Source organism: Henckelia pumila, chromosome 3, assembly GCF_033568475.1.
Source record: "Henckelia pumila isolate YLH828 chromosome 3, ASM3356847v2, whole genome shotgun sequence".
Classification (NCBI taxonomy): domain Eukaryota; kingdom Viridiplantae; phylum Streptophyta; class Magnoliopsida; order Lamiales; family Gesneriaceae; genus Henckelia; species Henckelia pumila.
The window spans coordinates 154172655-154187005 of NC_133122.1; the positions used below are offsets into that span (position 1 = coordinate 154172655).

Genomic DNA, 14351 nt, shown 5'->3' on the forward strand with positions numbered 1-14351 from the left:
AAGCAAAAATGTACGTGCGATGACTTTCTCATTCTCCTCCACAGCCTGATCATTTCTCAGGGCGAACACCTGGCCAGAAGCTCGTGGCCTCAAATGAGAACTCCCAGCAGACTGTCCCTGCGACCTCTGCTGTACGGTGGCCTGAGAACCAGATCCTGAACCAGAACCAGAACCTCCTCCCCCAGATAGTGGACAATCCCTCCGGATATGACCAGTCTCTCCACAACGGAAACAAGCTCCAGAAGCTCTGCGACACTTGTCGGATGGATGGTTCTTCCCACAGTGATCACACTTGTCCTTCTTACCGAAACGGACAACACCTCCAGAACCAGAGGAAGAATAAGATCCAGACTTCTTGAAAGTTTGGGCACGGGGACCCAAAGAACTAGCAGGCCTCGACTGAGAGAAAGACTTGTTCCGCCGAATGCTGTCCTCCGCCTGGTGACAACGGCTCACCAAACCCTCGTAGGACATGTCGTCGCCAACCGCCACACGGTCATGGATCTCAGGGTTAAGGCCCTGAAAAAACAGATTATACTTCATCTCTGAGCTATCAGCAATCTCGGGGCAATAGGATAGCAGATCAAAGAACCTCTGCTGATACTCATCGATGGACATGGCTTCCTGTCGCAGACTCAGTAGCTCGCCTGCCTTCGACTGATGGAGGGCAGGAGGAAAATACCGCTTTTGGAAAGCTGTGCGGAACTCGGCCCAGGTGGCCACTCCTCTCGCCGCAACAAAAGGTGCAGAAGTAAACCTCCACCACCTGCGCGCACGCCCATCCAGAAGATAGCCAAGGGTCTCCACTTTCTGCTCCTCAGTGCATTGGAAAGTCTGACAAGTCGTCTCCATGCGGTCTAACCAGTTCTCCGCATCCTCCGGAGACTCACCTCCAACTAAGGGCTTAGGACCCATAGCTAAGAATCGGCGCACAGTGAAACGCTCGTCGTCATGATGACGATGACGCCGTTCTCGACGAGGCTCCCGGTTGGCATCACCCCAACGCCTACCAACACTGCCATGAGAACTCCGGTCGTCACGATTTGACATCTACAAAAATACCTCAAGATGAGACTCAATCCCAAGAATTCTTTTGCATGCTCTGATACCATAAATGTAGTGACCCTTACCCGGATCACCTACTAAACAGAACTTAGGCATGCAATTAACTTAATAAAGCAGATATCAGAATAAAACTGCGGAATCCATAAACATTATACAATCCCAAGTAAAGGAATCTGTAATTTATCCAATAATATACAACCAAATCGAATAGCTGTATAAACCCAAACAACGGCAATAAAACCTAGACGAAGTTCCAACTGGCCAACCACTGACTAGCCTCTCCTGGATCCACCCTCCTCGTCCAATCGCAAACCTGCCCCATGGAATAGGGTGTCCAGAAAATACAGAGTACGAGACGTGAGCATAAAACGCTCAGTACGAGAGTATGAGTATACATGCATGCAAAGTGAACTCCCTATAGACTCGAGGTCAAGGATCAGATAACAGAGACAGACCGGGCCCTGGTATGTAGCACGCTGTGCCATCGCTTCAGGAGGTGGCTCCCATACCGAGATAACCGTGGATACGCCGGACCCAAATCGATGGAAGTCCATCCACTAACAGGATAGGGTACAACCCTACTAACAGACATCTCGAAAGAGATACAGCAAGAGGCAAATGAATGCAGCATAATATCATGACATATAAATCATGCAGTCACATAATACATGCATACTCAGTCAGGATATCTCGAACAGTACTTTCGTACCTCAAAATAGTGCAAGCTCTACCAACTCTAGGTCCACGCCTATAGTCTGCTCTACACTGTCAAATGATACTACTATCATTAAAGTGCTCTAAAAGCTTTAACTAAGCTATTGCATACTCCTAAATATTTATAGGAAGCAAAAGCTATACCTTCGTCCGTCGTTAGCCCTTTGATGTCGATGCCTCCAGAACTTGGGCACAACTCCGCTACGACTACTGAACGCCTCGCCGACCTCCGGACCAAGCCTAATAAGACTAGAACAGCTCCAAAAGGACTAGAATGGAAAGGAGAACTCGGAATTGGCAAATGAAAGTGAAGTCTCGGCCTTCTATTTATAGACAACGATCGGAACTTCCGATCCTTGATCGGAACGTCCGAACCCCGATCGGAACGTTCGATCCTGCCATCGGAGCTTCCGAAGATCCTGATCTGCCACGTGTCAAAATATCACTTGTTGACTCCGGATAGGGGTGATCGGAGCTTCCGGTCCTGATCGGAGCTTCCGATCCAACCACACGTCATGCCTGACGTAATAACATCGGTGCCTCCGATCGCTCATCGGAGCTTCCGATCCTGTTCGGAGCTTCCGATCGTGCCTTCGGAGCTTCCGATCCGTCCGATACCCAATTGAATTAATTAGCATTAATCCTTTAATTACTCAATTAGGGCACGGGCTACTACAATCAAACTCTCGGATTTTTGTGAAATCCCAACCAACTTATTGTTGTAAATTATCATATTTTGTTAAATTTAAATATTTATTATTATATTTCTAAAAAATTTATTATTATTATCATTATTATGTTTTCTATTCTATTATGTAAAAAATACCATATTATACTAACTACTTTTGAGAACATCAAAATACATTATATCATAATTACCTCAACTTATTCACTATCCCACTAAGGTAGTGTCTGACAGACTTCTAGGATGCACTTCTCAACTTTTTTTTTAAAACAAAATTTCACAAAATTAGCATATTATATTAACTACTTTTGAGAATATCAAAATACATTATGTCATAATTACCTATACTTATCCACTATCCCACTAAGATAGTGTTTGACAAAGCTTTTAGGAAGCACTTCTCAACTTTTCTTTAACAAAATTTCACAAAATTTCACAATTTTGTTAAATAAAAGATGAGAAGTTCTTCTAAGAAGTTCTCCCAAATATTATCTAAACCTCCCACTCACTTCATGTTTTGTTTTCAAAAAAAAAATACATATAAAAAACTTCTATTGCGTGTGCATTTTTCAGTAGTATTTTATTTATTAAAAACCCCAGCATCATATTGACATCATTAAACAATTCTAGTTTTATTATATTGGAATGATTAAAAATGTCAAAGGTACAACCAAAGCGAGATAAGGTACCACTCTTGTATTCTTATCGCCAACGCCACGGCTTCTCACCCGCCGTCGAAATGGAAAGCGCTCCGCCGGTTCCGCCTCATCGACGTTCCGTCTATCTCGGGGTGGACGTTGGCACCGGCAGTGCACGTGCAGGTCCTTTTTATTCCATCCCATCATCTATTTTCACGTCGAAGATGCTGTAATTTGCTGCTGTTGTTGTTTGTGAGTGTACTTGTCGGTTGATTGGTTATCGAATGTAAATGATGAGTTTTTTTTTTTTGTTTCTGAGCCGTTCAATGTTTACTGCTAAATTCATGCAATTTTCTTGATATGGCTTATTGTTGGTCATACTAAATACGTTAATTGGAACGACTGTTTGGCGTTTATAGCTACTTTCATTTAATTTTCTTTGGCTAATAGTTGTTATGATATCTACATTAGTCTAGAATCGATGATTGAATCCAGAATGCTTATTATTTGCTGAAATATAGTTAATGGGCTCCTGGAAAAAAAAAACATAAGTTTTTTGCTGCTTGTTGAATGAATTTAAGCTTAGAACATTGGTTGATGATTAGTCTATTATGCTTCTGCATTTCGATTTTAAATTTTATCTCATGTGAATTACTGTAACCTTGCGAAATTGAGGAATGATGCATCTACGTTTATTTGAAATTTGGCATTATGGAGCTGGTTGCTGGATGCTCTCTCTCTCTCTCTCTCTCTCTCTCTCTCTCTGATGTTTAAATTTAATGCAGGCCTCTTTGATGATGATGGGAAACTTTTAGGTTGTTCTAGCAGCCCAATACAGATTTGGAAAGATGGTGATTGTGTTGAGGTGACTATTGACTATTGCGGATTATCAAAATATACTTTTAAGTTAAACAATTAAGCTTGCGAAAATTGTTACACATGTTTGCCTTTTATATAAATCACATGCCTTGTTCTTTTGAAAATCCAGCAATCGTCAACTGATATTTGGCTTGCAATTTGCACGGCTGTCAAAGCAGCATGCTCTCTTGCAAATATATCTGGGGAAGAAGTAACCAGTTTGGGATTTGCTGCTACTTGTTCTCTTGGTTTGTAAGCAAAAAAAGTTCATGGCATTGTTATTTATGCTACAATTATTTATCTCTACATCATGCAGCTTATAGCTGGAGCTACTTTTGGCTTTTTGCAGTTGCTGTTGATTATGATGGAGAACCTGTGACAGTTTCTTGGTGCAGTGACACAAGAAGAAATGTGATAGTGTGGATGGACCATAGAGCTGTAAAACAAGCTGAGAGGATCAATTCATCTAATTCGCCAGTACTGGAATATTGTGGTGGGGCTGTATCCCCGGAGATGCAGCCACCTAAGGTATTTGCACAATTATAAAGCACCTCCACTTTCTCGTACGTCGATGGTGTTTATATTTGAACATTTTCGTAATCAGTATAATGGCTGGCAAAAATAATTTGAAGCTCGAGGTCTTCTGGAAGAGGTTCCAAGGGTTAAATTTTATTATTTATTAGATGTCAAGATTCAAGAACATCCTATACTGAATTGAGGCATTTAGATGTTATGCTAGGTGAACATAGGCCTCGTGACTCAGTGATGTGTTTACCGTCCCATGGTCAGGAACTTTACGGAATATAACAAATATCAGGATGTTTTTTTCTCTTAAAGGAAGGACTTTTTCCATCATTTCAGAGTATTATTAGATGACACTCGTCTTCTATTTTTGAAATGTAACTGGCCCTGTTCCCAGGTCGTTAGGTTCAAGCTTTTCCAAAATATTTGGAACTAAAATCATTGTGTCAATCTGACTGATCACCAGAAAAACCCTTGAATGTTTACATTTGTTCTCTGAGTCAATCTTCTGCATTGTTCAATGAATACTTCAAATTTCAACCCACAGTTGACGCTTTTGCAGTCTGAAAGTTCGTAGTTTGTACAAACTTTGAAATAATTTATCATAGGTTTTCATAGTAGGCTTTAATGCCTATAAAAATGGGTCACCAGCCTATCCTCGGTTTTAGATTCTTGCTTAAACTGTGACAACAAACATAGAATCGGTTCTTTCGGTTCAGGAATTTAGCAGAAGATTCTTTTTTCTCTTAGTAAAGATGTAGTTAAGGAATACCTTGGTTAATCTGGCATTCATCCAATCAAGTAACTATGGAAGCTTTGATTTATTGTTTTTAATTAACAGTTGACACCTTTTCTTTTCCATTCATTTTGGTAATATGTTTTTGATTGCAATGGCACTATGTTAGAGGTGATTTTGTTATCTTATCTTATCAGTAAAATAAAGGAGTAAAGAATTTAACAATCCCTAGTGCATTTATTGCTGAATGTGTTGATGGATTCTGCAGTATTCTATATGCAGCTTTTGTGGGTCAAAGAAAATTTGCCAGAGTCTTGGTCAATGGCATTTAGGTGGATGGATCTAAGTGATTGGTTATCATATAGGTAAAGCCCTGAAATATTACCTGCTGTGTTAGTGTTACACTAGTTAATGTTACATAGACTTAAGGTTTGAAACAGATTCATATCTCGTATCAATTCTTTCTTAGAGCAACAGGAGATGATACTCGGAGTCTTTGCACAACGGTTTGCAAGTGGACTTATTTAGGTCATGCACATATGCAACAGATCAATGAGAATGACTCCCGTGACATGGAAGCTCTTGGATGGGATGATGATTTTTGGGAGGAGATTGGTTTAGGTGATCTTGTGGATGGTCATCATTCCAAAATCGGTATGTGTCTAACTTTGTGTTTACAACTAGATTACTTTTCTTAAGGTATTGGATCATGATGAATAAGTGTATGCCACTAAAATGTGAAGAAAAAGATTTGCCTTATGCGTTTCACAGATTACTATGCATACTTTCTCGGTTGTGGAGATATTTTTAGTCTTGTTTTTTCACTGAACAATTTGATGTATAAATTCTGAATAGGAAGTCATTTAAGTGTAGCTTTATGGAGAAAATTCCAAATCGTATGAAGTTCCTGCATATTCTTTCCTTTGCCCCTATAATAACTTTTTTCTCTACAACCTGTTGTGCTTTTATACATTATTTTTATGCTTCCAATACTATTTTTATGATAATATGTTTGGTGTTCATTGTTCAATTGTTGTGTGTTAGTATTTCTTGATGTATACGGGAAATTATGTTTACAGGACGAAGTGTAGCTTTTCCTGGTCATGCTTTGGGCTCTGGCCTCACACCCAATGCTGCGAAGGCAAGGAGCCCTCTACCTTCTTTTCCAAGCGATACTTCTTGATAGTATTAGTGATGTCAAAGATCTACTTGAACTCACATTGAGCACATGCATTCATATGTTTTACATGGCTATATTTTTGTAATATTTTTTGACCTTGGATCTTTCATTTTTAGAGTATATTCTGATCTTTACTGGGGCTCTTGGTAATTCATTCCATCTGCTGACAAAATCATATTTTCAGGAATTGGGTCTGGTGGCTGGAACCCCAGTTGGGTCATCGCTGATAGATGCTCATGCTGGTGGTGTGGGAGTAATGGAAAGCGTGCCTGCTTCAGATTTAGAATCTAAAGGTTAATATTTTTTTGTTATTCTCAAAATGACTCAGAGCTTGTTTGGTTTCATTTTCCTTGTTTCGGGAAAAGAGATCTGGTTCTGCTAATGCCAAGTCGTATAACTAGTATCTGATATTGGTGTCATATTAATATAAATTATTATTAACTTTAAAATATTTTTTTAAAGATATAACAAAATATAATAATAGTGTCTTTTTGGGAATTGATGCAAATGTGAATTAATACTTAATAGCAATGATTTTGTTGGGAGATCTGAAAATGAGGGAAAATATATTTCGGGGAATGCAAATAAAATGTCTTGACAATTATTTGCAATTGTTCTGGTGATGGGAAATGGAGAATCAGCGGATTAAAGCAAACAATTGGTTCTACTGGAAAGTTTTATGTTCCCGTATAAGTGTTTATTTGGGAGTTTTGTACTTGCAGAGGTTGATGAGGAGGAAATATGTCGTAGAATGGTATTAGTATGTGGAACTTCTACTTGCCACATGGCTATCTCTAAAACCAAGCTATTCATCCCTGGGGTATGGGGACCATTCTGGTCAGGTAACATTTTAATTCAACATAATATTTGTTTTTGGTTTCTGTATCTCTATCACGAACAGTCATGGGGACCCCTTTCATTTTGTTCATTGTTGCACGAAACAAAAGAACAATTTGCTGTCAGTCTTCTTCTCAATATTATTTTAATTGGATTCCATGCCGATGATAATTTTTTTAAAACACTAAAGATCAATGGTGGTCATATGTGTGTATTTTTTTTATGCACAATAGGTATGAACATGGGATGACTAACATATGAACTATTGTTAGAACCTTGAAGCTCCTATAGAAGCCACTTTTACCCATACATTTACAATGATGCAGACGAAAGTACCCTGTGGGATTTTACTGCTCAATTTGTCATTAATATCCTAAACTTTTTATTATTTCATATCTTATGCATGCGACATGATTAAAGTTGGTGTTAGGATGTTAAGACACTAGTTTAATGAAAAACCATGGAACAAAAAAAATGTTCTCATGAATTTTAAAATTATTTCCTGGTCCAACATAACTCGGTTTTAATACACTCCAAATATTAAGAAATGGTTTTAATACAATAGTTGCACTACTCGACTAATTCAGTTGATTCACTTAAACATGTTCTCTCTGAAGCCATTGTTAAATATAAGATTTGCAATTGCCTGAGCCCTAAGTTTTCCCTTAGTGATTTTCTCAAACACTTTCTTTACATGAATCTGTCATAACTGAAGCCATAATTATGTTACTACTCTCATAAAAAAATCAAGGACATCATGCGAGTGTTATCTCTACGTGTTAATCATGAATTTCCTCCGACGCACTAGTGCTAACGATTTATGGAACCAACATCCCCAAAAACTTAAAGTGTGCTAGGATCATTGATTCAAAACAAAATTCCATTAACATTAACACAAGTCAGTTATCATACCCTTAGCATTCAATCATGTCAATATCGTAGAAATCAAGAAATTTCCTCATTCTATTCAAGACTCCTGAACTCCATATTCATCACATGATCAAGACTTGGTAAACATGATCAAACATAAGAAAATGAGAGTTTCGAGGTTCTTACAAAAGTTTTTAGTCTCCTCGAGATTTTGTCGCCGTTAACGCTTGAAGCTTAATGTGGGGAACCTCTCAATCTCTTGGTTTGTGGTTCGTTTGAAGAAAACCTTAGATCTAATAGCACAAGATTGTGAATAATTTTCGTAATAATTTTATTAATGCAATCCATCTCTATTTATAATAGAGTATAATGATTCAAATAAGGTAATCATATCCTCACCAAAAAGAAAAGATCACGATATCCAACCAATGAATAAACATCACCATATCCTAACAAAAAGTAAAAGATAACAACAAATCCTATTTCTAAATAAAAGAAGATGGCATATCAATTTATTCTTTTGGCTTGACTTTCCATCTTGCTGTGATGGATTATTATATGTAAGGTCCATGACATTACTCCCCCGCTTGGAGATCATGGTTGTCCTCAACCACAAGGGAAGGGTATGCAACCAAAGTCCGTGCAAGGAGCACTTGGATCTCTTCAACAACGGCTATAACTGTTGGAGTATTTCAAGGATTAAGCACATATGACGATAGTTCTCTGGACGATCTTGTTCCAACTTCAGAAACCAGAGTTGGGTCCTGTTCTCAAGGTAGAGAGAGACCAATCCTTGTTTTCCTCCTGTGTGTTGGTATCCAAAAAAATGTTTGCATCGTCTAAAGCATCCAACAGATTTGGTTGGATTTATACCAGGGAAACTCGAGTTTCGAATACTGAGACACGTTGAGATGGCCATCGGTGCTGCCTCGTTGTCCTTTGCAATGCTAGTCTGTTGTGGCCCGTTGATTGTTGTTCTCTTCTCTCTGATCTCGTTCTTTCAAGCGTGTGGTTGACAGACATTTGGAAATCTCTTCCAACCTTCCAAAAGAGCTTGTTGCCATTTCTTTGCAGCTACCTTGTACTCCTGATAACTTTCTCCAAGGCTTTAAAGTTCTCTTGTAAAATGCGATATCCCCGTAGCGACTTGCTCTGTTATCAATTTATTATGGTCCTAGGTTTTAGAGTCAGTAATGGGGTGATTCTTCGAGGTTCGTTGGAGAGAACCCCAGATCACGTAACACAAGATTGTGAATAATTTTGATAATAATTTTATTAATTCAATTCAATTATATTTGTAATAGAGTACAATGATTCAAATAAAGATAATCAAATCTTAAAAAAAAATATCACCATATCCTAACCAAAAAGAAAAGATCACCACATTCTAACCATAAATGAAATATCACATATCCTAGCGAAAAATAAAAGATAACAACAAATCCTATCTCTAGATAAAGGATGATAGCATATCAATTTTTAGGTTCTAGTATTAGAACCTAAACAAAAATAACATGGAAATGTGACGTCAAGCACTATGCAAAACCCTAGCCACTGTCTATGCACACCATCGTGCAGTGGCTGTGCTATAAGTTGAGAAAAAGTTTACAACATGCAAGGTGCTGCACACTGGGGGTCTCAAAATTCCAAAATACCACTATTTGTGCACCAGGCATCTACAGTGAACTTAACCTGCATGTGCATGACACCATGCATTGGGTTTTGTACCGAGCTGCAAAAGATGCTCAAATTTTCCGAAAATACATCTCAACATCACATGGTGAACATGGACAGAGCCATGCAGCTGAATTACTTAGAATTTTGTCAAAAACTTGATTTATCGATCCATTTTCAGAAGTTCAGATTACACTTAAAATATTTGGTTCAAATCATTTCTGAAAATATTTAAGATATTTAGTTTGTGAAAATTATCGATAGTACAATTCGGGGCCTTACAATTGCCAAAAGATTGTCACTGAAGTCTCTAGTGGTTCTCAAAATAGTTAATGTATTTCTTGGTCTAGTCAAGAGGTGACTAAGTACTGACTCTAATTTGTTCAACTTTACAAAATTCTTTTAGCTATGGTGCCTCAGTATTGGCTTACAGAAGGAGGCCAGAGTGCCACTGGTGCTTTACTAGACTATATCATAGAGAACCATATTGCTTCTCCACATCTGGCGAATCGAGCTGCTTCTCGATGTGAGATTACCTGAACTTCTCGAAATTTTTTATTATGGTTTTATGTTTTGTATCTATATTTGGTCTATCATCCCCGCCCAACCGCTTTTGATTTTTTTCCTTTTGTGGTCTCGTAGGCATTTCAATATATGAACTTCTTGGTCAGGTATTGGAGTCGGTGAAGCAAGAACTAGGTTCTCCTTTTCTTGCTGCTCTGACCAGTGATATTCATGTCCTTCCCGATTTTCATGGAAACAGGTAAAAGCTCAAATTTCTTCAATCCTATCATATTTGGAACTCACAAATCTAGATAGTTAATAATACCATCTAAGCTTTTATTTTAGATCTCCGATTGCAGATCCAAAATCAAAAGGAATGATATGTGGCTTAACTCTTGATACAAGTGAAAAGCAGCTTGCTCTTCTTTATCTTGCTACAGTGCAGGGAATTGCATATGGGACACGACATATTGTAGAGCACTGCAATTCCCATGGACACAAAGTAAGGAAGTTGATGCATGCATTGTTCCTTCACATAGTTTTAGCAATTTCTCTGTGCTAAGTTGGAAATCATTGGCAGGATATCACTACGAAAAATGTTGTTATAGTTGTATTTTTTCATCTTTATCTGTACAATTTTTAAGGTAATTTGCATATAGACAGTAGGCTATAATTCAATTTAAAAACATTAATATGCTAAAATGCCCAGCATTTTTAAATTGATAATTAACCCCTCCTGCCTGGGGGGTTGCTATGCATACTTTCATGCACATAGTCATAAAGTTATCCCATAATATAGTTCTTAAAATTAAAATTATTTGAAGTTTTTAGGATGCCATAAAATGAGGAAATATGTTTATGTTTTTATAATATTGAAATTGAAATTGATATTTTTGACTGCCTTCTTTGTAGGTGCATAAAAAAAATCCATACTAAGAAAAAGCATTGGCTGGAGGGTTTTAGTTCTCAATTAAAACTTTTACAAGTGGTTATAGCCTTTTTGGCATAATGAGGCGGGTCCACTTTGTAATTTACCCTAATTTTCAGGAATTGCTTTTAATGTATTGTGTTGCTTGCTTTCTGCTAATTATTTTAAGTTTATATTCATTTCACATCATTCTGAGATTTCAGGTGTGCCATACAATTTTATTAGATGAAAGATCTAATTTGTTCTTAAAGTTACATCCACATGTTGCATTTTCATTGACTGTTGAGCCTTTGGCCATATGTTATTCCTGTCTACTTGTTTTCTCCAGATTGACACATTGCTTGCATGTGGGGGACTTGCAAAGAATTCCTTGTTCGTTCAAGAGCATGCAGACATCATAGGTTCACTTCTCTCTGTCTCTCTACATATATACATGTGTGCACATGAGCATAGCATTCGTGCCAGTAAATATGCTTGGCAGAAGATAACTTTCAAAAAAATTTTATTTCTCAACTTTAATCCATCTTTCTCTCTCTCTCTCTCTCCTATTACTCATCTTGAATGGATTATAGTTTAGCTTCACACTCGAGCCATCAAGTTTCTTGATATATATCTTTATACTGTCCTAGTATAGATGGCCATAGCAGTCGGAATGTTTTGGAAAAATAAAACTTAGAGATTTGTTATGCACATTCATCGTCAGCTCCACTTAATTACTGGCCTCAGACTCTGATAGACACATCATGCTCATTTCAATTCTGTCTTGGAGAGAATTTCAAAGGGTTTTGCATTTCTTCTGTGATACCTTCTGGTGACAGTGAGATCATACTTAGAAATTTTCCGGACTTGATCTGTGCATGTTTGGGAGGCGAGAAGAACTCAATCCATTATGCCTTTTTTTCCTCGTCTTGAATTGAATACCTTTTATTTTCCTTTCTAAATTCAGAGTGAAGATATATGTGACAATAATATATATTTGGGCAGGTTACCCTATCGTTCTTCCCCGAGAAAATGAATCAGTGTTACTGGGTGCTGCTATTCTTGGTGCTGTCGCCTCAAAGAAATATTCCACTGTCCAAGAGGCCATGAGAGCATTAAATGCAGCTGGTCAGGTATATGTGCAATTGCTTGTTGTTATGTCCAGTATGATTTAACTTTAAAAGGGAGATAGCGGTGGTTAGTAATATTACACATTCTTCAGCTATAACACTTGAGTTCCTAGCATGATATAAGTGTTGTGGTAAGCATCTCTTCGGCTTTTGCTCATATATATTTTTCTCCATTGTCTCTTTCAACTATAAAGAGATGCTGGCCACTGGCCAAGTAAATCCTCTATTTAATCCTGTATCCTCTTTTATTTTCCTTTGGATTGTTCCATATTCTGTTTATGTTCTTATCTATACCATTAAGAGACGAATAATTATCTAGTTGTAGGTTTGTAGCAAAACAAGCATTTTACAAAGATTCACACAATTTTTGGTTTTAGTTTTTTTATATTTTGAGGAAATATTTGTGGAAAATGTTTGAAATTTAATTCTAAGAGGTAAGAATATATTTTTAGTATTGTTTTATCAGAAGGCAGTTTTTATTGTGTTTGTCAAATAATGTTAAGAGTTCATTTGGTAAAAAGTATTAAATTATGTTTGAATTGGTATTTGTACATATCATAGATAGAGTGATATTTAAAATTTTGAAATATGGTTTATTTGACTGAAATTCTATATACTAATGATTATGTTTGGAAGTGTAGAAATTGACAGAAATATCTTTTATGGGAAAAAAATGTTTTGAATGATGTGATGATCATTGAGTTTTATTTTGGAAAATGAAAAAAAAAAGGTTTTGGGTTTAAAAACAAATACCATGTGGACTTCCTATCCTTTTTATTAGCAGTCCCTGATGATATTGTCCATAATTGGACATGCATGCCTCGTGGTAGCTTGGATTTATGGTTTTTTTTTCATAACTTGTAATAGGTTGTGCATCCATCTAAAGATCCAAAGGTGAAGAAGTACCATGATGCTAAATATCAGATATTCCGGGAACTTTATGAGCAGCAGCTGTCTATCCGTTCCACGATGAATCAAGCTCTTTCGTAGGTTTTGACCTCGATTTCTCTACGGTTTACCCAAGGATTCTTGGGAAGTTGAGACTTGTTTATCTTGATATGTTTTGACGCTGGTACGTAGTTAAAAGGAGTATAGCTAAACTCGATATATTTTGTTCCTTCAAACAATGGTAGTTTTTTCCGGCTTAAGTAACTGAGCGTTTGTTACAGCACTGGTTTGTATGCTTTATTGCATCCGAAGTTGTAGATTCAGTTGTGTTAAAGTTGCTAGTTCATGTTAAAAACACGTTTTTAACTTTGTAGTCGCAGGTGTAAATACGTGCGCGAATGTACAGTTCGTTCAGTTTTTAGTTTTATGCAATGGAGAAAATTTCCCGATCTCGCATTCTTCTTGGCCTAACTCTGATTCTTAACATGATCTGATTTGTAACTTTGACTGCAAAATCCAATCTATTTTGGCATTTTATTTAGAGATTGTTGGGAGATTTGTGAATTGATATCGCATCAATGGTCGGAGCTTCTGCCGCAACAATTGACACTCCGATCCAGTCTATGTCCTTTCGTTTGACATGCCAGCCAGGTCTCAGTTTTTTATATCTGAACAACTAATTGGAACAGATAAGGCATTTGGAGTCGGTGATGATGTTTGCATTGCGAGAAGAGAATAAATTATAAATTAGCCTTGGACGATAGGAGCTGTTGTAGACCTGAATCAGGTTCTAGCACTATTATATATGACGCAATGGGAACGATGTAATGCCGTAGTTTTTATCATATAATAACAAGTAACTAATGTCGCAGTCGCAAGTCGCAGTCGCAGTCAAACAAATCATAAGATTTTAATGTAATTGACTATATTTTGATTAAAAAATCACATACCCAAGCAATATTCATAACAAAATATAAACTAAATTATAAAAAATTGAATATAAATGTAAGACATAGGAAACACAAAACCACCGAAAATCTTGCGCCTATCAAAATTATCGGAAACACATCAAATAGTTTAAATTTCCTAATTGCATGTTCTAAAAGTAAGTTACTTGATGCGGCAATCTGCGACCCAAATGGG

General features: G+C 37.2%; 1 protein-coding gene across 2 annotated transcripts; it reads left to right on the forward strand.

The window, feature by feature from the left end:
* The first annotated feature begins 3112 nt into the window (after window positions 1-3112).
* Window positions 3113-13542, forward strand: LOC140887672 (uncharacterized). Of its 2 annotated transcripts, XM_073295090.1 has the most exons (15): window positions 3113-3285; window positions 3888-3967; window positions 4091-4208; window positions 4310-4488; window positions 5501-5583; window positions 5688-5872; window positions 6298-6359; window positions 6583-6691; window positions 7121-7240; window positions 10186-10305; window positions 10422-10542; window positions 10629-10785; window positions 11540-11612; window positions 12196-12323; window positions 13188-13542. In XM_073295090.1, exons 1-15 carry the CDS (start codon window positions 3120-3122, stop codon window positions 13308-13310), a joined length of 1824 nt encoding a protein of 607 aa, XP_073151191.1. In that variant the 5' UTR covers window positions 3113-3119; the 3' UTR covers window positions 13311-13542. The 2 variants fall into 2 exon arrangements, with proteins under 2 accessions (XP_073151191.1, XP_073151192.1); XM_073295091.1 differs by lacking the exons at window positions 3113-3285; window positions 3888-3967 and having other exon boundaries at window positions 4091-4212.
* Window positions 13543-14351: the final 809 nt, after the last annotated feature.